General features: G+C 42.0%; 1 protein-coding gene across 6 annotated transcripts in view; it reads left to right on the forward strand.

Annotated features, from left to right (window-relative positions):
- The window catches only part of LOC135484542 (ral GTPase-activating protein subunit alpha-1-like), a 50231-nt gene that overhangs the window by 465 nt on the left and 24419 nt on the right, over positions 1–25347 (forward strand). The window contains exons 2-39 of one of the 6 annotated variants that reach the window (XM_064766120.1): positions 1148–1258; positions 1661–1707; positions 2052–2109; positions 2503–2546; positions 2724–2892; positions 3256–3371; positions 3700–3838; positions 4223–4358; positions 4778–5012; positions 5244–5315; positions 5599–5706; positions 6291–6338; positions 7619–7837; positions 9590–9663; positions 10105–10216; positions 10767–10889; positions 11165–11291; positions 12300–12470; positions 15066–15095; positions 15614–15757; positions 17050–17223; positions 17837–17944; positions 18327–18704; positions 18812–18996; positions 19198–19296; positions 19522–19677; positions 19969–20100; positions 20273–20398; positions 20730–20788; positions 21130–21238; positions 21602–21640; positions 22681–22791; positions 23033–23101; positions 23223–23333; positions 23571–23789; positions 24114–24317; positions 24509–24659; positions 25015–25178. In XM_064766120.1, the coding sequence (XP_064622190.1) occupies positions 1148–1258; positions 1661–1707; positions 2052–2109; positions 2503–2546; positions 2724–2892; positions 3256–3371; positions 3700–3838; positions 4223–4358; positions 4778–5012; positions 5244–5315; positions 5599–5706; positions 6291–6338; positions 7619–7837; positions 9590–9663; positions 10105–10216; positions 10767–10889; positions 11165–11291; positions 12300–12470; positions 15066–15095; positions 15614–15757; positions 17050–17223; positions 17837–17944; positions 18327–18704; positions 18812–18996; positions 19198–19296; positions 19522–19677; positions 19969–20100; positions 20273–20398; positions 20730–20788; positions 21130–21238; positions 21602–21640; positions 22681–22791; positions 23033–23101; positions 23223–23333; positions 23571–23789; positions 24114–24317; positions 24509–24659; positions 25015–25178 (4877 nt within the window). The remainder of the gene's footprint in view (positions 1–1147; positions 1259–1660; positions 1708–2051; positions 2110–2502; positions 2547–2723; positions 2893–3255; positions 3372–3699; positions 3839–4222; positions 4359–4777; positions 5013–5243; positions 5316–5598; positions 5707–6290; positions 6339–7618; positions 7838–9589; positions 9664–10104; positions 10217–10766; positions 10890–11164; positions 11292–12299; positions 12471–15065; positions 15096–15613; positions 15758–17049; positions 17224–17836; positions 17945–18326; positions 18705–18811; positions 18997–19197; positions 19297–19521; positions 19678–19968; positions 20101–20272; positions 20399–20729; positions 20789–21129; positions 21239–21601; positions 21641–22680; positions 22792–23032; positions 23102–23222; positions 23334–23570; positions 23790–24113; positions 24318–24508; positions 24660–25014; positions 25179–25347) is intronic. The other 5 variants (XM_064766121.1, XM_064766122.1, XM_064766123.1 and 2 more) reach the window with 5 other exon arrangements.

The following is a 25347-nucleotide window of genomic DNA, read 5'->3' on the forward strand; positions in this document are numbered from 1 at the left end:
TTCCTTGAGTGGTAGACTCATATCTGAGGGCATTCGAAACATGGCTGACCGGTCGTTCAAAACATGGCGGACGGGCGTTGGTGTTTTCTAACTTGGCTATTAGTATTAGGGTTTTTATGCATGCTTGTCAGCTTTGATAATGGGCTACTCTGTTTCCTCACGTAAACCGTCTTCCTATAACACTACACAAAATAACACTACAGGTCCATGATACATTTGGTGGGGTACGCAATCGGCTTCACCACATGCGGGGCAGTCTTTCTTTGCCCACGTGATGAATGGGTATTGTCCATTTGCTCCGCCTCGGTCACGCCATGAATAAAGCCCAAACACGATTGTCTGGTAATACAACCCATTCAATTAATTCAAAATCCCGTCGACCAATGGTAGTGGACTGCAAGTAGTGGTTGTCTCTGGTCATAGGTAGGTCTGTGTCACAATCTGAGCCAATCAGTCCAATCCACTAGGCCTAACCTTTGTATTTGGTATGCGAGGTATTCATCCCTTCAGGCCTGTTAAAAAAAATATGGCACCCAAAGACGGTATAAATGAGGAAACAGAGTGTAGGCCTACAGCATAAAGCACTGCACTACAGTGTGCATGCAAATGTACCCAGTGATGACTTGACTGTCACACTGTCAGTGTCATGATATTGCCACTGCACTGGGATTCAGTGACGGACACTCCAACCACGATGTCATCTTTGGCTCTAGTGAAGTATAGCGGCCAAAACTGTGGGAAGTGTTTCTTTATGTACATTTATGTAGAGAATAATCTGTGTCAGATACACTTCCCACAGTTTCACTTGACCCGTCATCTTGGGCGCTTATCGTCAATGGCAGTAACAGTCCTTTTATCTCGTCTGGACGTCTGTGTTATTTACAAACCACAACTATTGACATAACCCTTTCACTCCTGAAGCCTCTGAGGGTACTTTTTTTTTCTTTTCACAAAAACGATCATCCCATTGCATTGTAGGATAGATATGAATGTTCTGCATTGAAAATGATAATGATTTTTATCACATTTTGCATTCACAATTTTTCACCAATTTTTAATGGGGTCCTCTGGTGGGCCTCCCCCCCCCCCCCCCCCCCGACGTCACTGAACCAACATTGACCATGTTGATGTTTTTGTTTATTTGCAGATAACTATGACGTACATGAGGCCAAGAAGTTCTTTGAACTCAACTATTCCTCAATTTATTACGTCTTCTATGATGTGTTTATTGTAGTGGAGTCTGATATCCGGCAACGAGGTGAGCTTCACCTGTAGAAACTGTCCCAGTTATTTTGGATCAGAGTAAATGCCTCAGTGTACTTCTCTGCTCCAAAAAGTGCAGGGGACCCCCCTTTATTTCACTTCTCTCTTTGGGATTGGATAACCAATGAATGAAATGGAAGACTGGCCTATGACACCCCTCTTAAAGTCCATGGAAAATTCACCGAAGAACTTGATGCCAGTCAGAAGCTGGTGTTTTGGTAATTCTTGTGCTCTCTTCTTGCTCAGGATGAGAATTGCAATCGTTGTGAAGTGATAGTTACCGGTGCAGTAATGGGTGATGTTTGCTAGTTTGGTCAAATAAGATTTAACACTAATAACAGCTATTTAAAACTAGTTTCAACACTGGTTAGGGTTTCTCTTCACAATGTCATTTCAGCCAGCAAAGCTCACAAGGAGATGGATGCAGTCCTCTTCATATTTGAGGTAAGAATTGGTTCTGTGGAGGTTCAATTATGCTAGGAGTTTTCATAAATTGAACTGATCTAGAATGGAAAATAAGTTCTCAGTAATTTGTCTAGCTTCCACTCTATTGTGCATTCATGATATCCCTGCTTTCTGAAGAAGTGGGGACTGAGATACATAAGAGTTGAATTACCACCGTTCACCGTAGTCTATCGGTCCATCTGAAAGTGATCCCCTCCTTGACTGTTCAACTACCAACTTCGAACTTTGGTGCATGTTTGGTGGTCCTCCACTGATGTGCACAACATCCTTCAAATTTCTATCCACATTGCAATCTTTACAATATTTAAGTCGTTTCTTTCCAGAAAATCTTGATCCTGCTCCCTGAGCTCATCCATAAACGATGGCAGTTTCACAGCGTTGGTGAGTCAAAATTTATTCTCGTCTTGAGATGTAACCGGAGGTCTAATTTCCAGATGCCAAGCCAAAATTCGGTAATTCACGAAGATTGGCAAAAAACATGTTTCTACTATTGCTGTCTCTCTTGGTATCTGGGTCAGTACGACTGCTGAAATAAAAACAGCAAGGGTTGAGTAACGTCCTGACAGTTTTGTTAATAACAATGTTGACCCTCTACTTATACTAGCTCCACTGAGTGGTCCAAAACCTTAAAATTGTCGACCATGCCCTTCAGAACTTAGACTTCTAGACCAGAGTAGGCCTACTTAAAACAAAATAATGAAGCCTGGTTTCACCAAACATTTTGAGAAATGTTGACATTACTTTATAGCATAACTTGTATAATTGCACTTGCAGGTCGTCTGCTAAAGAAGCTGTTACATACAGGAAACACACTAAAGGTATGTCCTCATAACATGTGGAGCAAAAATTGACAACAGACAATTGAAACTATGATCATTTTCAAGTCAAAGTACAAATTTAGTCAAGAGTAACTGCACGGCTCAGTTTGACAAGGTTCAATGGTCTACATTGTACAAATCATTGATGCTCCCTTGACCCTTGAAACCTCTTTCCAGTTGCGTGTCGAAGGCATGAAGCTGTTCCTGATATGGTACCAGATTCTCCAGGAGAACGCCACCAAGGAATGCCATATGACGTTTGCAAGTCTTGTGCCAAGGATTGGCCTTGAGGATGGTGTGGATGTGGACTTGTTCACAGTCAAGTCTAACACAACATCAGACAGTAGTAAGTTTCTTTCATTCTTGCTGTAGTAATTGTCTTTCATTCTTGTACATCTCACAGGTGTCATTGATCACCATGCCAGTATTAAAACTGTCTTCTGTACTTGTCATGCTTGTGCTTCAAATGGTTCTTTGGGCAATACTTGTGTTCTCGATCAAACTGTTCTGTTGCAACAAACAAACAAAGAGCACATGGAACACTTTTAAGTTGCCAAAGTTTCAGATGTAAAAACGTTGGAGAACTGAGCTTTAAACTGGGAAAATGTTAAGAAAATCTGACTCTGCAGTGGTTTATTGTCAAACATAATCAGACAGAGCTCCCTTTTCCAATCCATTGACTAATTGTAGGGAGTATTTATTATTTCAGGTCCGATTGTTCCAGTGGAGATCACTGCTATGCAACCTATTCAAGCTGGGGAGAAGCTGCCTGATAACATCACAAGATTTCTACTCGAATCTCTAATGAATCACATGGTGTCAGAGGTAAGTTGACTTTTTTTTCAACATTGGTAATGTAACCCATCCACACTCTATTGACAAATCCTGATTGGAGATCTAGTCAGATTCAATCACTTACCAATGTTAAGTGCAGATAATTAAAAGAAAATTCAACTTTTAGAAGCTGTTGGTTAGAGTGGTTTTTGATGCCGACATTTAAAGATGGGTTCACACATATGGTTTTGCAGTGTTATTCTGGCTCTCAAAAGCTTGGTTCGGCACGTCTGTGTTGCGGGCCTAACTTGCTGTGATTGGTTGTATATTGCTGCACTGGTGGCCTTATATTTTAGTCATGTTTGTACTTCTTTTTCAGGTCACAAAGATTGAATGGGAAAACAAAAAGATGCAAGAATTTAGTTTCAACTTTCTGTTCAACTATTTCAAAAAGTTTTATCTCAACAAACTATTCCCAGACTTCAGTTACAAGAGGAGTATATATGAACCAAATCTAGGTAAGCGTCATTTAAAGTGAATGATTTCATGCAAGTAAATATCTCTGATTTCACTGGTAGCTCTTCATTCTGGCGTGCAGTATTTGTGCAAGCTGAAGATCAGCCTTTGACACTTCAGTCAAGCCGGAATGATTAAAAATCAGTCTATTGCCTGGGGAGCTGAAGCAGAAGGGTAAGTGATCTCTGTCAGTCATCTTCCCCTGGAGGATTGAATTCAGCTAAACTTGAGAACCATGTTCAATTTATGGATTTGAAACCGTGCCTTGTATTTTGTTTCATGTTTCATTGTATGCAGTAATTCAGGTTTGTTGGAGAGAAAGGCCTTTGTCTTTTGCTTTGCCTCATTTGAATCTCTTAAAGGAAGAGTTGTGTTTGCTTTTTCAGATCTTCCAGAGGGACAACTTCATATCAACTCGGACACAGGTTCAATCGAGGATGACATGGGGCTGTATCAGGAGGTGCTGGTCAAGTGGATGACCACATTTACGCATAGCTTCAAGAAACAAGAAACTGTCACCAGGTATGTAAACAGTGTCTAACTGTTGATTCATCACCGGTGATCCTTTAAGAGTCGAAACCTATAACCTAGTGTGGTGGGCTGCAACTGCTATTGGCATCTTTGAACTAGGGACATGGATGTGAAGCTTTGCCTGGCTGTGACGTAGTCCTCCCCTCGTAGCTCATCTAGTCCTTCCCCAGAAGCCTATTAAGTGCTATATTGGCTGCTCAATGCCACGTGGTGCCACGGCAAAGATGTACAATAGTGACTGTTTGTTGTAAAGCAGGTAAAGACAGACTCTAAGGTCAGTAAAAAACTTGTTATAAAAATCTTCTCATTATGAGCCTTGCTGGCGACTTGGTGGTTCCCTATCAGATCATTCAAATCATGTGATTCATCACTCAATTCGCTGCTCACCCAGTTTTTCCTGCCTTCTCTAGCCTAACAGATGAGTCCTCGAAAGAGCCAACTGACGGTACAGACAGTCAGAACCAAGAGCATCACATGCCCGGTAGCAAGGAGAGTACCCTATCAGCCACCAGCACCTACACCGAGAAGGACTCCAACTCGAGCATATGTCTGGATGACCATTCCATGTCTGAGTATGAAATCGTTAAGCACAACCTGTTCTCGACCAGGGAGAATATCAACATTGTTCATGAGATGTATCGGCAGGTAGGGGGCGTCATTGTCACATCGCTAAAGTTCACTTTTTAGCACAAACCTGATGGCCTTATATTTGGGACTTGAGCAGAGGTTTTGTGCCAAGTGTCCATTGTTGAAAGTGAAATTGAGTAGAAGTATTTGAATATCACTTCGTAATTGTAATTTGCATTGAAAACCTTGAGCTCTCTTCTATCAGGTTTACATTACTTGTAATTTGTATGTATTCTGTCTTCATTTCAGGCATTTCACTTTCCATTCCAACATTCTGGTGCCATACGCAGAGTAATCCAGGTGTATCGTGACTGGCTTCAGGTGCGTTATCAGGTCATTGATCCATTAATCCACTCCAAGCAAAGTGCATATGTTATTATTGATACTCTACAATGCTTGCCACACGGTCAAGTGTGCTTCACATGTGTCAATTTGCTCTCGTAAATGTTTCAGTTTGAGTTTTTTAAAATGTGTCGAACTGTTCCCAGTTAAAATTGCCCCAGGATTATAATTTCCTGTTTTCTGCCAAGTTGTGTGGAAGGATAGTTTGAACCAATGCACAAGTTGTTTATTTGAATATGTTGGTCATTTTGATTCCTTTCAGTCTGAACTGAAGCCGATCTTTATGCAAGAACCTGTTGACTCATCCCTGTCTCCCTCTGATAGTCCGAGCAATGGAAGGAGGGAACCAGACGAGGAATATCTAGGCCATGTAAGTGTGCATCACCACTAATATTGAAGTCATTTCATGAAATAGCATATCTTTTATGACAGTGGACACACTTCATTCTTGGAAAGGCAAACCCATTCAGTGTCTCATCTTCTGACTGTAAAATGATCTCATTAGCAGTATCCATGTACTTATCTTAAACCTGTCATGCATGATTTAAAATTGTTTCGTTAATGGACTGATTTATGTTTCATTCTTCCCTTTTTACGCAGGAATTCACTGTTATTCCTAAATTGCATTCACATAACCACCTGTTTTTAGGTCATTTTCTAGATATGTATTTAGGTGGGCCTTTTTAACTGACTTACATGTATAACCTATTCTAAAACTCCTCTAAAGGCCTGGTTCTGGTGCTGCAGTTTACAAACAAAACTGGGCTGGTTTACTGCTCAGTTAGCTATGTTTACCCTCGATACTATACTCGGGCAGCAAATGGAATGGTAAACCGATGCAGAGAGGAATCCGGCCTTGGAGAGTAAATGACAAGTTTGCTTCTTTCATTGACTCGGGATGGGATTTTGATTTGTCACTTCTAATTTGTTTAATCACTTTGGCTTCAAATTCAGGCTGACACCACAAGATGGTATACACATTTGGACATGCCGTTCAATCATGTGAGCAAGAACAATTCAACTGGGTCATGTCTTGACAAAAATAGATCCAAAACATTACAGAGACATTAGCCTAGATATCTGTGCTTTCTGTAATGACTTAGAAGAAATGGCCGCTCAGAATCAAAGTGAAACAGTTGCCCTCTCAGGTTCGGGAAATACCATGTCTGCTGACCTTGTGGCACCTTGTATCAGTCTTAGGCAATCTGACAGGCCACTCATAGTGGTGTTTTGAAGCTGAGCCATATATCTAATGTTTTGGAACTATTTTACAAACATCATCCCCTATGCAATGTGCACTGCACCCTTCATTTCTCCTGTTTCTCTGGTGTACTGTAAAGGATTGCCTTTTGCTGAAGTGATTGCTTTTAGTGATACCACTACTGTTGATAGCAAAGTTGAGGTGTTCAGTTCAAAAATCATAGCAAGTTACCTTTGTTGTCAGTGTCAAAAGGTTGGGATCCTAAAAAAGGGTTTATGGTGAATCAGTGATATGAATTTGGCATGGGTCACCTGTCATAGTATACATCTGTTTATTTGTGTAGAGCACACGGTTGTTCCAGCATGCTTGCCCCCTCCTTGCCACAGCTATAGAGTTCAGATTGATAAAAAGAGGGTACAAAAAGGGGAGAACAGGTTTTCTCTTCATGAGTTACTAGCCTTGTCATGTATTACTGTTGAGTGAAAAGAATAAAAAGCTTATAAATTCATTATGAAGCAAGGATCTCTTTATTTTCCCACAAATTGCAATCATCAAAGTTTAGTGCTCTGTACTCAAGGAATCCCAGGTTTTTGCTTTGGTGGTGGAGATCCTGATCTGTCATCGGGATTTCATATTGCTGAACTCTTGTCAACACATAACAGATGTGGTTGAATTAGCTTCTTCGATCAGATGTTTTTGAACTCTGACACAGCTTTCGTGCCTGCTGTATATATTGCTGTCAGTGTGGGTTTCTACTTGACGATTTGCAAAGTGATGAATGCACCACCAACATTCTATTCAATAACTTCCTCTTGTGTTTACAATTAGACACAGCTGAATGATGATCAGTCTTGTCAGGCATTGCACAATGCATGAGCACCCAACCTTGCTAATCCCATAATCATGATTGTCAAGGAGATGATTTGTTTGTAGAAAGCTTCATCATAAGCTGATTTGTCTGATTTGGTTTTCAAGTAGCATATTAATCTCTCATATCTAATTGTAATTAAAACTCATTTACCATGCTCCAGTGGATCATAAGTCTTCCATTTCAGCCGATAAATAAACATTTCAATTCCAGGAAGCAGTTATGAGTTCTCCATTACATGGTCTGCCCCCTGGTGGGAGAATTAGAACTAATTCATACCTAGGCGCAATGTGTCCGGACAGTCTACCTCGCAGAGTTGTCGATGAGACGTCAATCGAGGCGGGGGCTCAGAAAGTCTTCCAAGTCTTTATCACTAACTCTGCTGTGATTTTCCTGCGGACCGCACCATCAAAAACAGCATTGACCAACCAGGTAGGAAAGAGTGCCCGCCATTTTGAATTGATGCCGTTCATTTGTTGCGTTATTTTAGGTAATGGGTGTAGTAGATACGCAAGCAGGGATACAGAACGTCATGCAAGTTTTCATCACGAACTCGGCCAATGTGTTCCTGCATCCCTCGTCGCCGTTATTACTCTGCGAGCAGGTATGATGTGACGGTCCGTCACTGCATGGAACATCGACCATTTTCCATATTCTTGAAGGACGCCACTTGTTTGCCTGTAGTAACTCTTAACTCTGCTTTTGATGTCTAACATTTTCTCCTGTGCTTTCTTCTTGTTCTCTGTCGGTGCTTATTCCGTGTCTTTTAATATTTCAAGCCAAAAATAATCATCAAACTTGAGCAAATGTATAATTCAGCAGATACCAAGACTTCTTCACAACATGTGGACTAAAAATTGATATTTGGGAAATGGTTTCGGTGACTTTGATTGAGAAGGGGGGCGTGGGGGGGGACAGAGAATAATATTCAAGTTTGGTGCATTTGGTTGAGTGAAGTGGTTGCACGGGTGTTGTGATTTTCTGTTTGAACTTGGGACGTGGGCTCATTCTCTTGTGCTGTATGGTTGGATACCGGTGTGTTGTGACAAGTTTTCTAAGCTGGTAACATCTTCTTTTCCCTGTTCAATTCAACTCATCATTATATTTCTTAACCATTTTCTAACTTCCCTAACTACAAAAATACATCTAAAACTAATAACTAACTCCTAATGTTCTATGTCTCTCTTCAAAGAACGTAATATTTCTCTGATCTTATTGCTAACACAATAGAGTAGCATTCACAATCCGACAATGGGATCACCCAAGCTTTCACCATGGCTAGGAGAACTTATTCTCTCAGTACATCATGTTCAGTTCAAGTTGCATCATGCTCTTTAGTTGGTACTGTTCTTTCAATGGCGTTATGAAGACTAACTTAGTTTCCTAGTACTTATAAGCCTGAGTATGTGTATTCAGGGTTTCCTTTTCTTTGCATTTTCCTTGTCATGTGAGTCATTTGTTGTGACCAGATGTCTTGTGCCAGTGAGCATGTCTCCTTGTATGGATCAGTTGCATGGTGGTAAATCAGTGCAATCAATCCCATGGGGGAAGTTCACTGAGGCAAGTCGCCTTCCATTTTCTGTTTCCCACTGTTGATGCAAATGTTGTACATCTAATCAGCATGAACAGCAGATCCATGCATCTTGCATCCACCATTGGGTGACCCTTTATGCCATATTGTAAGGCTGACGTTACATAGGCCTCATTCGTTCACTTCCCACATGTCACGTTACTTAACGTTCCTCGGTGAATGCACGGCCTTGTGGCATGCATTCAGTGAGGAACGAACGCATTAAGGGGAACGTGACATGTGGGAAGTGAACGAATGAGGCCTATGTAACGTCAGCCTAATGTACCTCTTTGACCTCAATTTCAGATGACAGTATTTTGTTATCTTGTCTACATTCATCATGCCTTTCAAACCTCTGTTTATCATCTCTAGAATGAAGGCAGAAAGTTCAATACGTGTAGTAATCAGATTACCTACCATTTGCAACCTTGAAACATGTTTACTTGTTTTAAATCATAATTTTTGAGAGTAATTTTTCGTGGAGATGCATCATGAGTCTTGATTGCTTTCATGCTGTGTTAGCATCTCAAGAATAGCTTAGCCCTTTCAAGTTCATGAGATCTTCCTTGTCATACCATCAAACTAAAACAAATTCACTGGTCTATTGATTCTAGGTGGACATGTGTAAACGCGTCCTAAACATCTACAGATATATGGTGATGAACCTGTTCCTGGAGAGACAGACATGGTAGGTTCACATTCATCCAATGGAGCTAAAAATCAAGCTTAAAAATGTTCTTATGTCAGATTAGACGGCTGGCTATGTTGATTATTTGTGACTCGCTCTACCAAAACTTGGCGCTTGTCGCATCTGAACTTGACAGGTTGATATGGACTTGTTGTTCATTTCCCTATTGTAGACCTTTGGTGAAATGTGATCAAATCAGTTTGTAATAGATTTCACAAAAGGTCTACAATAGGGAAATGAACAACAAGTCCGTATCAACCTGTCAAGTTCAGATGCGACAAGCGCCTAGTTTTGGTAGAGCGAGTCACATTTTATCAGCATTTAACTCTGTCATTGTTAGTAACGATGGCCAAAGCAATTCTGTCCACCCACCTCTATTCAAAATGAAATCTATCCCGATATAGTTGTTTTGTCAAGGTGTATATTACTGTGCTTTTCCAGGGAGCAATTGTTGTTGGTGTTGTTACGGATCACCTCCGGAGTCCTGAAAGACTGCCCTCCTGCTGATCGTGAAGCGTCTCTTGGGGGGCGCCTAGCGCAGCCTCTTTTTCAGGCGAGTATCATGATGCGAAATGTTGATCTTGTCTGTGTGTCTGATCTCTGGTATGTGTTACGTCGGGTCTGGAGTTGTAGCATTCACATCTCCAATGTCATGATCTCGTACCTGAGACTGAGACTGATTGAGATGGGCTTATGTAAAATGTTGATCAGTTAATGTTGTGTAGGTTTTGTTTTGTTGAAAGGTGGCAAAAGATACTCTGAGTTGCCCAATCTGAGCCATGATTACGTGACTTAAACTTTGCCATAGAAAAACCTGACTTTGCCTCAATGCCAGCTGGAGATATAGCTAGTGTTGGCCGAGGGGTCATACATTACATTATTGGCAAAAGATGCAAAATTACTTCAAGGGAAATTCCTTGATGTGGCGAAGTCTTTGCTATAGAGAAACTTGATAGTAAATGGCAATGCTTGAAGGAGATACAGCTTGCATTGGTCAAATTGTCACACATGCTACTTGTGTTTTGTGTAAGTATGGAAAGATCCATGGGTTTGATTTTGGGAAAATGGGCTCAGATTCTAAATGTATGTTGTGATGATTTCAGACGCTGATTGTGACGTGGATCAAAGCCAACCTGAACGTGTACATTTCCATGGACCTGTGGGATCAATTTCTGGCTGTGCTGTCCTCTCTCACCCAGTGGGAGGAGCTGATTAAGGAATGGGCTGTAAGTACTCTCACCATCAGGACTGTGCCTCCTTCTTTCATTGTCTTTAGCATTGAATTGGGAGGCTGACAGTGTACTTTTCGACTGTTTTGATGCTGACATGATTTGTCCTCTTTCAAAGCTGTGAGAGAAGTGTCATTAGCTCTGAATGCAAGCAGTCCACGGTTTTCCTGGCATGACATGTCTCTTAACCACTGTGGTTAGGGGACTTGAAACATCATGCAGATGTTCCACCAATCCAATCTCTTCCTCAATCTTTGTTCATTCCCTTTCAGAAAACCATGGAGACGTTAACTCGTGTGCTGGCGCGGCAGGTCTATTCTCTTGACCTGAGTGACCTGCCCCTTGATCGGCTGAGTGAACAGAAAGAGAAGCGTCGTCGCGGTGTCCGTCCTCATGAAGGTGAGTACAGGCACTGTACAGAATGTGTATATACGCTCTGTGTTGACTAGTATAGTATTGAAACGATTCTGTGGCCAAGGTTGGAGCTACATGTTTAAATGGGGGGAGGGGGGGGGGGGGGCTTGAAGTTGAGAACCAATGCTAAATATTTGAAGAGATGAATGTTGCTCCTCCTGTAAGGTATATTTTGGGGACCTATTGTTTATCACAGGTTGTTAATCATACTTGTTTGTAAAACACGAGTGTGACCTTACTTGGTCGGGCTCATACTGGGGTCATTCCTGGACATTTTACCTTCATATTTAGGCTTTGGTTGTGGAAACTTGAGCAATTTCTTTTTTGGATTTTTTATCGGCGTTATTTCTGTCTCGGCTTTGCTTATCTTTAGAAAGTATTTTTTGCTACTTGTTGTCCCCAAGCTTGTTCATTCACTGGGATATGCGGTCATAAACTGAACATAGTATGGGTATTTGCATCCTTGCCTGCCCAATGCATAATTTATGCATTGGATATTAGAACTTTGATGATCTTTAGTTTTAAGCATGAAATTGTGTGTTGAAAACCAGTAGAGTTCACATGTATTCACCCCCTGAGGGTTATGCATAATCAATCTGATACCCACTGTTCTGTGCATTTTGTGCAAGTTTACCATAAAAAAGAACCTTATCACATCATCATGGTGCAAAATTTCACTCATCTCACTTGATTTGAAGAGAAAGCCCTAAAAATTAAACCGGATCTCAGAGGATGTGTGTGAAATCATGGCCTGAAACCCCATCCTGCACAGCGATTAAAGCATCATGATGCATTTGGACGACCTTGTTGCATCATGCTTTGTGTTGGTAAAGTTTTTAGAATGTCGGAAGTTTTGGCATGGCCTAAAGTTCCAAATTCCAAATCTCTAATCTAGTTTGATATACTAACCTGATTCGACCGCAGCATACTAACTTTGTCTCGTGAACACTTGATAAAACATTCAAGTAAAACCTTTGACTCCTTGCTGCCTAGGCCCCGCTCAGAAAGTACGAGCAAGGACATTTTCTCGCGGCTGGAGTCGCTCTGACAGTTCATCGGGTATGACCGTGACATTGAACGCTAGCAACCAAACGGTCAGGATGAACCACCAGCCGGCTGTCATCCATGAGGTATCTAGTCTCAGTAGTGACCAAGGGCAAGAGGGTTAGTATCCGGTGTAGTTTTAGTCCATTTTGACACTATTTCATGCATTTTCGCATTTTGTCTTCTACTTCATGCCTTTATTTGTTCTTTTTCGCAATTTGTGGACATCTCTTCCCTGTGCACTGTGATTCAAGATAGTAGTTCTGTCAAAAGTTGATGAGATTTTTGGGCTTCTCTATGTAAGACTAAAGCCTGCACCACACGGTGAAATTTGCGTGATGCAAGTGACATGCGTGCACGTTGCGACAGGCAAATTCTCACTGTGTGGGGTCGTTTTTTGCTGCGTATCTTCCTCGCGTGTCGAGACGCAGCCGATCTAGCATGTTTGATATTTTCTCGACACGCGAGAAAGTTAATCACCGTGTGGGGGCTACCTGCAGCAATGTTGCGCGAGTTCGACGAATCACAACAAGCAGATCGGTCACATGATTTATAGGTCAGTCACATGATACCAAAATGGCAGCGCCCGGGAACTGTCAAATCCTATGAGAAGTATTATGGACCAAGAAGACCAAATTGCCCTTATTCTCCTGCTGTTACTCCGTCGGAGGCGGCGGCGGAGGCGGCGGCGGAGGCGGCGCCGCGTGGACCGTAGTCTTTGGACAAGGCCATGGATTCAGAGAAGAGAGGATAAGGGGGCCTATGCAAATCTAATTGCTGAATTGCGGGAGGAGGACCCCATGAAGTATCGCCAGTTCCACAGAGTGCGGGTCGAGGAACAGATGGAGTAACAGCAGGAGAATAAGGGCAATTTGGTCTTCTTGGTCCATAATACTTCTCATAGGATTTGACAGTTCCCGGGCGCTGCCATTTTGGTATCATGTGACTGACCTATAAATCATGTGACCGATCTGCTTGTTGTGATTCGTCGAACTCGCGCAACATTGCTGCAGGTAGCCCCCACACGGTGATTAACTTCCTCGCGTGTCGAGAAAATATCAAACATGCTAGATCGGCTGCGTCTCGACTCGCGAGGGAAGATACGCAGCAAAAAACGACCCCACACAGTGAGAATTTGCCTGTCGCAACATGCACGCATGTCACTTGCATCACGCAAATTTTCACCGTGTGGTGCAGGCTTAAGAGAACAACTTGGTACAAGTCAATTGTCAAGTCAAGGTGGCTCGGGACATAGGAAAGGGCTCTCGGTCAGTTACTCACGATGACACAAGACTACCATTCTATTCTTACATAGAGAAAAAACACGACAACGTTACATGGAAATGAGGTCATAGAATGCTTAGAGAGACAAACATGCATCCTGTCCCAGACACTCATGGTCTTGTACATATGAAAAAGGTTAAAAACCCCACTGAAATCTGGTGCATAAGTAAGGTTGTCCCCTTGTAGTTCTACTTTGTAAAAGGGTATCCTTTATTCCTTGATTTGTAAAGAAAACCCTTTTCCAAGGTGGATGTTCACCCATGCACAGACACCTAGATACAAGCTCTCTTTGTTTTCAGAATATTGTTAGCATGGATATACCTTTCCTTTGTGTATACAATTCAAGTCTTTGAGCATTTTATTCATACCCTGGCACAACCTAATTGACAGTATGTTGTGTGATATGAAAAAGATTGAATGCAATCACTTTCCCAGCATGTTGTCATGTTTCTCCTCCCGAAATCAACATGACATGTGGTTGTTCTGCAATCAAGCTGAATGACAAGATTGCTTGGATTATAAGGCTGACGTTACATAGGCCTCATTCGTTCACTTCCCACATGTCACGTTCCCCTTAATGCGTTCGTTCCTCACTGAATGCATGCCACAAGGCTGTGCTTTCACCGAGGAACGTTAAGTAAAGCTGGAACGTGACATGTGGGAAGTGAACGAATGAGGCCTATGTAACGTCAGCCTAAGGTGAACATGCTGTTACACTGTTATGTTTTGGTGCTGGTTGATAATATTCCTTTCTTTCAGGGGATGTTTGAGTTGAGACATATCCTGAACGAAAATGATCAAAAAACGTTTCATTCAATAAATGCCTTCTCCAAACCTACCACAAACACTTATAAATGATCTAAAAAGCTACATGGAACTGAGCTAACTTTATTTTATTGTCAACTTTCTCTGTTTCTGTAAAAGAAGTTTTGTCTCAAACATCCTATTGACAGGTCAGATTCCATAGTTTCATTGTTTTCTCCAGTCTGGCCCGTTGTGGGATTCTTTGTGTCTCTTTCCTTGTTGTGCATATCAAGTGAAATACTAACGTCTTGTTCCTTTCTTTTCTATTTAGTGTTTGTTTATCGACTTGACATCTTTCATACAAAGGTTCTGTCGAGTATTAGTTGTGATTTGTTGGGTCTGTCCAGTGGAGATGGTTAGTGTGTTGAATAACATCTTTATGCCAACCTCCTTGTTCTATACCTGGCCCTTGTGTTACATTGCGAGACTTTCTCTAGCAATGTGGCTTTCTTTGGGTTTGCAATTGGACAGTTTTGGGTTCAGTTTTGATACTGAACTTGGGAAGACATATTTTACTGACCTAGCTTCCAGTTGATGGGAACTTGGAGTGAAACCAACGGTTCACTCTAAACGCTTACACAATCGGTTTACCATTGTAATATAAGTATATTTCTGTCCGTTTCCTAGCTACAAGCCATTTGTACGACGTTCTCTCAGGTAGTCATTTATCTTGCCTTTGTCAGTATTGCTTTAAATCAATTTTGGTTAGTGTATCACTGTGCTTTGGTGCAAATTTCTTGTTAAAAATATCAGTAGATTTGAAAAAAAAGTCATGAGTGGTGACAGGTTTCATATTTTGCCAAGCTTACACTCAATGAATTTTGTCAAATTTTTTCTCTCTTCTACTTTTTTTCTCACTTTTCATACTTCCTTCCACAATCACGAATCGTCAGTGACAGTTGCTCAGATTCAAAAAGTTGAAAAGTGATCCCACAGTTCAAAGTTTTCTGTTGTCATCCTCAGAGTGTTATGGTGATGGGTGCCTTGTCAGGTGGCTCGAACGTATTTTGGTGTTCAAAGAACACATATTTTCTGATTAATAACAGTAGTTTTCCTACTTCAGGAGAAATATAGAGAAGTCTTTGCTGAAAATAGGATGCTGCGATTGAGAATTGTTTGTATCCCCACCTGTGTGTGCATGTTGAACTCTCTACTAACCAGCCGTTATTTTGCAGCCAAAGCGCCCCCTGTCATGCGGCCCCACTCCCACCTTTCGTCCTTACTCCATGACCATCAGCCTGTCATCATACAGGACTTCTCAACACCGCAACACCAGGAGGCAGCTAGTGAAGGTATTCTCTCTAGTCATCTCGATGAAGGTAACTCCACCTGTTGTGTGTAGGGGGCGCCACCTATCTGACTGTTGCTATCTTTGCTATATCTCACCTTGGCCGGGCTCTACCTGGCTACCTGGTGCTTTGTAATCTGTTGCTTTGCTTGTCTGTGTATTTTGGGTTCGAAGTGCTGCCACCTGGTAGGAATAAGATTGCTTGGGCGGAACCCAAAATATTGCAGCAAACAATCTGTAAAATTTCTCTATAGTTTTAACTTTGTCTTTATTGTATTTGCACAGATAGAAGTATCCAATGATAACTTCTTTCTTTTAATCTCTTGATAATAATACATCTTTTTCTTCTACAGAGTACTGTGTCTCTAGCTGTATCTTTAGCTCTCAACCATCAATGCTACTTGCACGAAGAAGGCAACAGAATGTTTATTGCTTGTGCAGCTGCATGCTGCTTCGAGTTAAAGTCGTTTTGGATGCAGCAGATTATCTGTAAACAATATTGGGCGAATTGAGATATGAAGGAAACTGGAGACACCGGGGAAACCTAGGCTGTCAAAGATAGTTGCCCTGTCTATCACATAGACCGGGACCAAGCAGGAATCGAACCTGGGTCTCAGAGGTGACAGAGCCCCCGGCTTAGAGTTGGTAGTAATCCTTTTCTTGCAAGTAGCATTCACCCTCAGTGTCACCTTTGGTAGTCATCTCATTTCTTTAACCCACATTTCTTTGTAAACACACACAATGATGATTTCTCTAACTTATCCTTTTCATTTCATTTGATGGTATCCAACTCTTTATCTTGTTGATATGCAATGAACCAGTTAAGGACACAAGACTGATACCTTGTATGTGGTGAAATATTCCCGAAATGGTCAATCACTGTGTCCTGAACTGGCCCATAATGAACTGCATAAACATTGGTGTGTTGCATGTGCATGATGTAGTTTGTGCAAATTGTTTGATAGTTTGCTGATGATGAACCAAAATGCATGCAGGGACTACACTTGTCACTGTTATGGTTTGACTTCAGTGCTATGGCCTTAAACAGTGATTTTCTTCTTTGCCATTAATGAGAGTACATGTACTCCAGTATGCATGCAGACTTTTGCAAAATTATCAAAATTGGCTGAAGCTGGTTGCATTCACATTCAAATTTGAGGTTAAACACTGGACTTACTACTAGTTTAAAGTACAGAGGGCTGTTAATAATCTCTAAAACAACCTGAATGGAAAATGTGTTTACTTTGAAAAAAATGCCTTTGATATTCTCCCAAAGTGCCCCAGTCTTCGCCCAGATCACATCAAATGAGTGTTATTTTTCAGGAGCTTTAGACACGTTGTCTGTGAGATCAGATGGAGAGAGAGCGAGGTCCCGTAGTGGCGGTGAGGATGCCAAGCTTAAAACTGTTGGATCAGACTCGAGCACGCTCGCCTTGATACAACGCAGCAGTAGTGATAGTAATCTCGTTGATTTGAGTGATCGGTATAAAAATAAAGGTAAGGAAGAAACTGTATTACTTCCCGGCTTCTTGACCAGTTACTGAGTTATCTTGGCTGGTATCTGTTGTGGCTAAATATCTTGGTAGTTGCTCGCAGGCAAAGTTGTGTTTGTATAGTAAGACACTTGGGCCTGAGTCAACAGGTTTCCGATTCTTGCTACAACCATGACAGGTACCAACCAAGCAATCTTACCTATACCTTGATAAATGAAACCAACATTGTATATATTCCTTGTTATCTAATGGTCATGGTGTCCTCATGCTAGAAACTATCCTGTTGAAGTACGTTTAACAAATGCTTTAGGTCTATTTCTTATCATCGTCGGTTCGCAATAGTTCAGACATGAAGTGTGACTTGAGGTATTCAAGGCAGTCCCCTTTACCCTGGCCTACCCTGGCCTACCCGGGTACCCTCTCCTTAACAACTTTAACAAATGCTTTAGGTCTATTCCTTATCGTCGGTTCTCAATAGTTCAGACATGAAGTGTGACTTGAGGTATTCAAGGCAGTCCCCTTTACCCTGGCCTACACTGGCCTACCCTGGTCTACCCGGGTACCCTCTCCAAAACAACTAGCTCTAACCTGCTGACTTGCCCCTAACCCTTTTCCAGGTGCTAATTTCTGTAGTCATGAACCCCCAAGCTCTAGATCCGCTGAGCCGGTCGAACCGACTCATGAGCAGGGTGAATCTGCATCTAGTCTTACTGAGGTTTCACCGGGTAAGTTGCATGCTTTCCTAATCCTGTCTTTTCCACAACCAAAGCTTCCTTTAACCCTTCACTGACTTCTTTGTAATAGCATTAGAATGAATTGATCTATTACTGGCACTGGCAACAGAAGAAAATGCCGATGAAAGGTTGTGACAATGTTGTCGCACTCTGCTGATCTTCATTCAACAGTTAACAACTGTTTGCTTTGTGAATATAACCAATTATAGATTAGAGCCAATCAACCACATGTGTTAGCTAATCAATTCTTGTTCCTCTCAGTAAATGATTGTGTGAATGTAATAATTTGTAAGGACTTACAGTCAAAGGTAATTACTCTTGCTGTCAGCTTTACATAAAATAGTGGATTGATATAAAATCTTTCCCTTTTCAGATGCCCTGTCACCAGAAGATAATGAAATCGCTAGTCTTAACAGCAGTCTCACTGCCACAGATTCAACAAGTTATGCAAGTGTGGACAGCAACTTACCTGTACCCTACGCCATCATGGACCAAAGTGCTGACAGCCGGGATTGCCAAGACTCGGCCGTCGACACATTGTTAGAATGTATGGAGAATGAGGTGATGTTACCGGAATCGCAAAACTCTTCACCGCGGTTAGGCTCGAGAAATTCCTCGCCTATGTTGGGTGAGAATGATGATCTAGTGCATGAGGAACTTTGCCGTGGCGGGAAAGGTTCGCCGACACCTGACCGGGAGAGTATCCATATCGATGTGGTGGTCACTCAAGAGGAGGATATACCACCTCAAGGTGAGAGAGAGTTCCGTGTTGACAGTGTTACAAGTGATGTGTTGTATTGTGCATCAGACATAAGTCATGAAGATTATGGCCCTGACTCGCTTTCTTCCCCATTTCAGAAAACCAAGAGGATTGCCGCAGTGTTCTAGCTGGTGGTACGATCCGTGGGTGGACCCCTGATGTTACCGTAGTGTTATGGCGTCGGATGCTCGGTTCACTAGGAGATATTAACGATATCAAGGATCCAGCTATTCACGCCAGTGTTTATGAATATCTGTGTGAACTCATGGAAGTCTTGATCAAGGTAGGTGGACTGGCTTCCTAAAGATCATCACATAACATTGCTAAAGGCGCCTATTCGCTGCTTTGGGCGGCCAGCTGTTGAGAGCAAGAGAAGCCTAGTGGAGTGAATAATGCCGAGAGCTGAAGTGTAGCTGACAGTCCTTCATGATGTGTGCGGAGACTGCATTCAGTATTGTCATTGATGTCTTTCCTTGTTCTTCAGATTCGAGACAACCTGAGTGTGACATCGGACAACCAGTCATCTCCTGCCCCTCCAGAAATCATACCTCCCCTCATGATATTTTCATCATGGCTATTCAAGGTAACATTCTCATTGATATTATGGATGTTATTTGGGTTTATAGTCTGATATCAACTCAGATGAGCTGCTCAATCTGCACTACAAATTGAGCATATCCAACCAATATACATTGATATACCTGGGTGGACCAGGACATATAAGGCAGAAAGATCTGTCTCGAGTCTCATGCCGACAATGGGGATTGAACTTGGGACCTCATGACTTTATCATGTTGCTTTCTTCCAGGCTCTGACCCTGTCGGACAAATTCAAGAAGGGCAAGTTACTGGCCTACCGTCTGTTGTGTGTGATGACCATCAGACAACATGACATCGAATTACCTAACGATCACTTGGCCCAGTTTTATCGGGTTCTACATCATGGACTTGTCAGTCTTGATCAGGTGGGTGAAACGTTGCTGTATATTTTGGAATAACAACAAGACAGAAGATTCTTCATAACAGGCTGTGGGAGTCTTACTCAATACGCATGAAGATACTGTGTTTATGTTTCTCTCATTATGCTTTGTGTTGGGCTTTTAAGTTCATTGACTACTTCTTCTCTTTTGGCGTCTGCTCTCTCCTGGGCGGTTTCTAGCAATAGCTTGGCGCCATGCAGAACTAGAGACGTCCAACTGCGGCTGATTCATTGATGCTCCGAGTTATACTAATAGTTCCATTCTCATTTGTTTCAGGATGTTGTGAATGTTCTCGTGAAGTACTGCGGCCCCAGGTTCCTGGCGATGCCCATGCAGGGCTCGACAATGCTGATCCTGGATTTCATCCATGCCGCTAATACGATAGCTGCAGTCAGTGATCTCAAAGAAGTGAGTGCTTAATACTCAGACATCTAGTCCAATCTTTATCCCAAGGGTCAGCACTCCTCGTGGAGTTTCTGTGCGTGTTGGGCTTTTGGAGGACTGTCAGAAAATGGTTTTGATGTATATTTTTGTTTCAGTAACCAATCATTGATTGTGAATGGCTTCTGTTGTTTTGCAGTTCCCAAGGACAGAGGCCGTATCAATCCTTGGTGCACTACTATGTTTCCCAAATCACCTCGGAGAGTTGACTGTCCTCGAGCCAAATCAAGGCGAATTATCATTAATGCTGTGCAATGATGCTAAGGTCAGTAGAACTCTTATTGCCAATGAAAATATCAGAAATACCAGCTTCATACCCAAGTCTGATCTTCTAGAAGATTGTGACCTACTAACTTCAGTGGAACCCCAGTAACACGACCACTCATGGGACCGAGGTTGAATGGTCGCGTTACTGGGGTGGTCGCATTAGTGACGTTGAAAATCCGGGGACAAAATGCATGATTAGGTTTTCCCGCCAAAATTGTTGAACTTTTTCGTAAGTTCAAAATTCTGAAAAATTTTCAACGTCAACATTTTTTTAAATCCTTCACAGTGGACAAAAACCTCTCAGTATGATCATTATTTTCATCTTCCAGGACCATTTGATAGGTGTGCTATTGAAACTAGGAAAGAAGGAGCCAGCTGGTCTGGCCAGGTGAGAAGATATTTTCTGTTCTGTCAACTTCATCTTATGAGACAAGACTGATTCATGTAGAAATACATGGAATATAGGAATAACACGGGGAAATAGTTCGAATGGGGTGGAAGTCATGTTGTTGAGAACTGTGAGATGTTGTCGATCGTTGAGAGGCCAGAGGGTGGAGTTTGGGTGGTTGGTTCTGGTGATGATGATGAATCAAACAATAGGATGGCAGACGTGTTGAATGTTTGACTTCAATAATCATGGTCATTTTTTCTTGTCTAACATGACATGGAAAGGTAAAAAATATTCAGCCTTGTTGTAACATCATGTAACAAACCCCGTCTTTCCTTCAGATGTATTGCTGTCAGTTCACTCGGCATGTATTTATATGAAGAGCTGAAGCATGGTACGATGCATTCCAGAATAAAAGAGGCGATTCACATGTTGCTGTTGACACTGAGGGTACGTACGATCATTGTGTACATCATCATGGCATGGCAGTGTGTCACTCTTTATAACAATGTCATCGTGTGGGAAATGCAGTTTTCTTGTTGAGTATATTGTGCCAGTCAATGAATCAAGTTCATGGTTCATTTGTATGTGTCAGTATCACTAGTATCCTTATCTCAGCACTGGTAAACGCCCTGAAGTTTGGGTTGACCATGGCTGCACCAATATAGTAGGTACTTGATCGTGGTGCTAGTTGAGGGAATCGGATGTTCGTTACAATGTAAGAGTGTGTTTTATCGGTGATTGCTTGTGTACTTGGTGGAGCACTGCGCATATTTTAGGTTATTTTTTATCTGTTTCATTTCAATTCAACAGGCCCCCAAATATAATTCATTACCTAGTGTAAACCAGAAAGTAGGTATCTCTTGTATTCAGGTCCTTCTCCCCTTGCGATGTTCTTGTAAATACAGTTCCTGTTGAGAGAACAATTCTAGATTTTCCAGTTGATTTGTGTTTGAACATGATCCAAGATGTTGATTACCTGCCTATGGGAATTACAAGTCTTTTTCTATCCTGTAGGCCAAATACATATTGAAAATCACAAAATTTATCTTATATAACACATAACTGGAAAATGCTGACTTGTTTAAAAACATCCACGAGATCATGTTGCTTAATACAAACCCAGATACTTTCCTCCTATTGGTGTCCGCTGTGTGATGGAAATTTCATCTTGGGATTTTGCTGACCTATTTATAGAACAAGATTTCCAACCTTGCCTTCCCTGTGTTGTATGATCTTGTATATTGTGTTTGTACATGACGCTATACCTATTGTAATCCTTCAGTTTCTGAGCTCTCAGCAAGTGCAGGGAAGCACTGCACAAGAGTCAATCGGTCTATTAGAGCTCATGTGCTCTGGACACAGCATTCAGAAGCAATTGAAATATTTGTGTGTGAGCTTGTGGTTTATAAATATGTGTGACAATTCGTTTCCTGCCTTTACCGCTCTTTCAAAAGCTTCTATCTGTTGCTTGAGTTCCTTGTAGTTTGATGAGTCGGTGTTGCAGGAATGTCATTGAAGGTAGAAAAGGGGACAGCTTTGAGTTGGCTGTGTTCAAATCCAAGTGTAGTAGCACCTCTCTATTATCAAGGACATCCGTCGGAGTGAAAGTGCTGTCTTCCTGATTATAGAGGTTGAATAAAGGACTAATTTGTGAGCAAATGCCATGTCCTTAATCATGTTGATAGAGAGGCAGTCCTTGATACAGAGGTGTACCATAAGGGAGGTTCCACTGTATGTTACAACTGACTAGCATCCTGGGTTGATTCTAGAACTGTTTGGCAGTTGATGAATGGTGTTTGAATCTCTTGCAGATCATTGACAGGGCCGTAGCGCAGGTCGCATGTGATATGTTGGTTCTTCTTGATGAATGGTGTTTGAATCTCTTGCAGATCATTGACAGGGCCGTAGCGCAGGTCGCATGTGATATGTTGGTTCTTCTCTGTGATCATGTCAAAACGCTTCTGCAACTTCATCAAGATATGCCGAAGAAAATTATCGAGGTACGTATCAGAGGTAAAGGCTGTTTATTGTGGTGTCACCCCTACGATACTCAAGACTGAAAGATACAGTCTATTACCCCCAAATTCTATTTCATAATGCCAGCCATCAGACAAGAAGCCATTTGTATTACTTGATGGAGGCAAACTAACTGGCCACATCGGCAGTGGCTACCGGTACAGCTTTAGTTCAGTTTCAATAAGATCTCATTAGAATTTGACTGTAGTATCGTTGATCTTTCAGGCTATCGCAACAAGCATATCAAGTTTTCTGCCGTCATTAGAGACATCAGGTCGAAATTTAGACAAAGAGGTGAGTACAGACGGAGGGCACAAAACTGAAGGTTTGAGGACATATAGAGGAGACTCTGTCTGGCAGTGATGGCAGCCCTTCAACACACTTATAATTGATGCTAATGCTTGATATGTTTCAGTTTGTGGTGTCCCTCATCTTCTGTTTGCTGGACTGGTGTATGAACGTTCCCCTGGGCTTACTAATGGACGCCCAGGAAGGACAGAAACCCCTCATATATACTGTATTCAAGGTAGGTAGAAACCCTTATCAAGTGCTAACACAAAGCTACCAATCCTCTGAAGCTGCTACACAAGGGTGCATTCACTGTTTGTAGCACACGTGACCTGGTTACGAGTGAATCGGTCTGATTCAAATAGGGGTTGGGGACCTATGCTCCATGCACAGAGTAACAGCACTCTGAAATATTTGTACCGAAAGATGAATGCCAGTGATGACCCTTAGTATGAGTTTGATGTTTTGTTCCTAGGTGCTAAACCAAGCTGTCCTTGGTGTTTCCAATACAATGTCGAAGAGCAGCCTCAACCTGATGGATATGGTTGATTACGACCTGGAGACGATCCGAGACGCACAAAGTGGACCAACAACACCAAGGACTCCCAGCGATCATTCTGCAGCGAACAACATTGGCCGGAGCTCCCCTGTTGGCAAACCGGAAAGTGATATTGTTAAGCTAGCTGCAAGAACTGTAAGTTTGTGTGATGACTTCTTGCTTGGGTATCCATTATTGAATGTTCCTTCACTTCACAACTTACTGGATACTATACACTATACAGCCAGTTCTCTGTCTGGTTAATCTTGCCATCAAGGCTTACGTTTAGGAGATGATTTTCACATTTGGCAATCACAGTGGTTATGGTTGTGGATTCATCATTGGCTCAGGAAGTTGTTCTCATATCTAGCCTTTCCCAAAAATTGGATGACCTCATCGTCACCTCATCCTCAGATTTGTTTTCAGTTTTCCAATTAGCCTCGAATACATCAACTAAATGTCTCTCCTGTTGTATTCTAGATGATAGGCCATCTAGTCAACCATCTTGGCCTCTTCCCCAAGGGCGGTGGAGCGGCCAGGCTCAACAGCTCGATACAGGAGTTCCACGATTCACCAGAATTCCTGCTTGATGAACTCAAACCAGAAATATTTGAACTGCCAAATGTACAGTTTTTTGTGCTGAATAACAACGCGTTGGTTTCATTTATAGAAATACCAGCATTGGTAAGTGTTATGATGAAACTGATTTGTAAGTTATGTAGGATGTATCCAAAAGCATCCGATATTGGGAGCTGATTGTTTGGCCTATTAAGAGCACCAGCCTCAAATGTTGGGATGGGGATCTGTCGCTGTTGTTTTGCACATCAGTTTAACTGATCGGATGATTGACTTATTTGCGTGACCATTCCTTTCAGTTGGACGTCCCTGGAGGAGGTGTGACAGCTGGGCTGACCACAGGCAAGACGGTGACCAGGGTGATCATCAGGGACGTCAGTGGCAAGTACTGTTGGGACAGCGCCATCTTGTATGGACCCCCTAACTGTAGGGCAGGATCATACTTTCCAGGTAAGCAGTTGTTTAGGATGCCGTCCCATAACACCATATCCAAAAGATAGGATAAGATACCTGTGTTGTCCAAGTCTCACTTACATGTATGACAGACAGAAGGATTCTTAGGTTTCAAACGATCGACTTGATGTCTCATTTGGCGATTGTAAAACATATGGGGCCGAATTTACAAAGGGTGTTTAGCTTAAAACAGCGTTTAATGTCTGAATAGACAGAGTCAGGGCCTTGCAGGGTTTCCTTTATGAAAACCGCATTAGGCCCTGAAACTGATTATGTAGAATTTACATGCGTCTAACTCTTAAACACCCTTCGTAAATTCGGCCCATGAAGTTCCCTACATGTTCTCTTTCAGACTGCAACCTGCTGTTAAATGTGCTTGAAGAGGTCGACAACGACCTGAAGCCTGAGAAGGTTGAGAATCTTCAGATCCCACAACGAGTATCATCCGTCCAGAGGAAGCCCAATGAGCTGCCTCAGTATGAAACAACCAGGGAGGATCAGGACAATCTCAATGATGTGAGTAAACTTGCCTCGTCTAACTAGTTTATTACTGCTTTGGTTTTGATGCCAGGGACCAGTTGTGTTGGTGACAAAACTTTGTAACCTTACATCAGTTACCACTTGTCAGACAATGTGAACATTGAACATCATGATGTTCAACTTCGGGACGGAATACAGTCTCATG

This window comes from Lineus longissimus, chromosome 3 (assembly GCF_910592395.1).
Source record: "Lineus longissimus chromosome 3, tnLinLong1.2, whole genome shotgun sequence".
Taxonomy (NCBI): Eukaryota; Metazoa; Nemertea; class Pilidiophora; order Heteronemertea; family Lineidae; genus Lineus; species Lineus longissimus.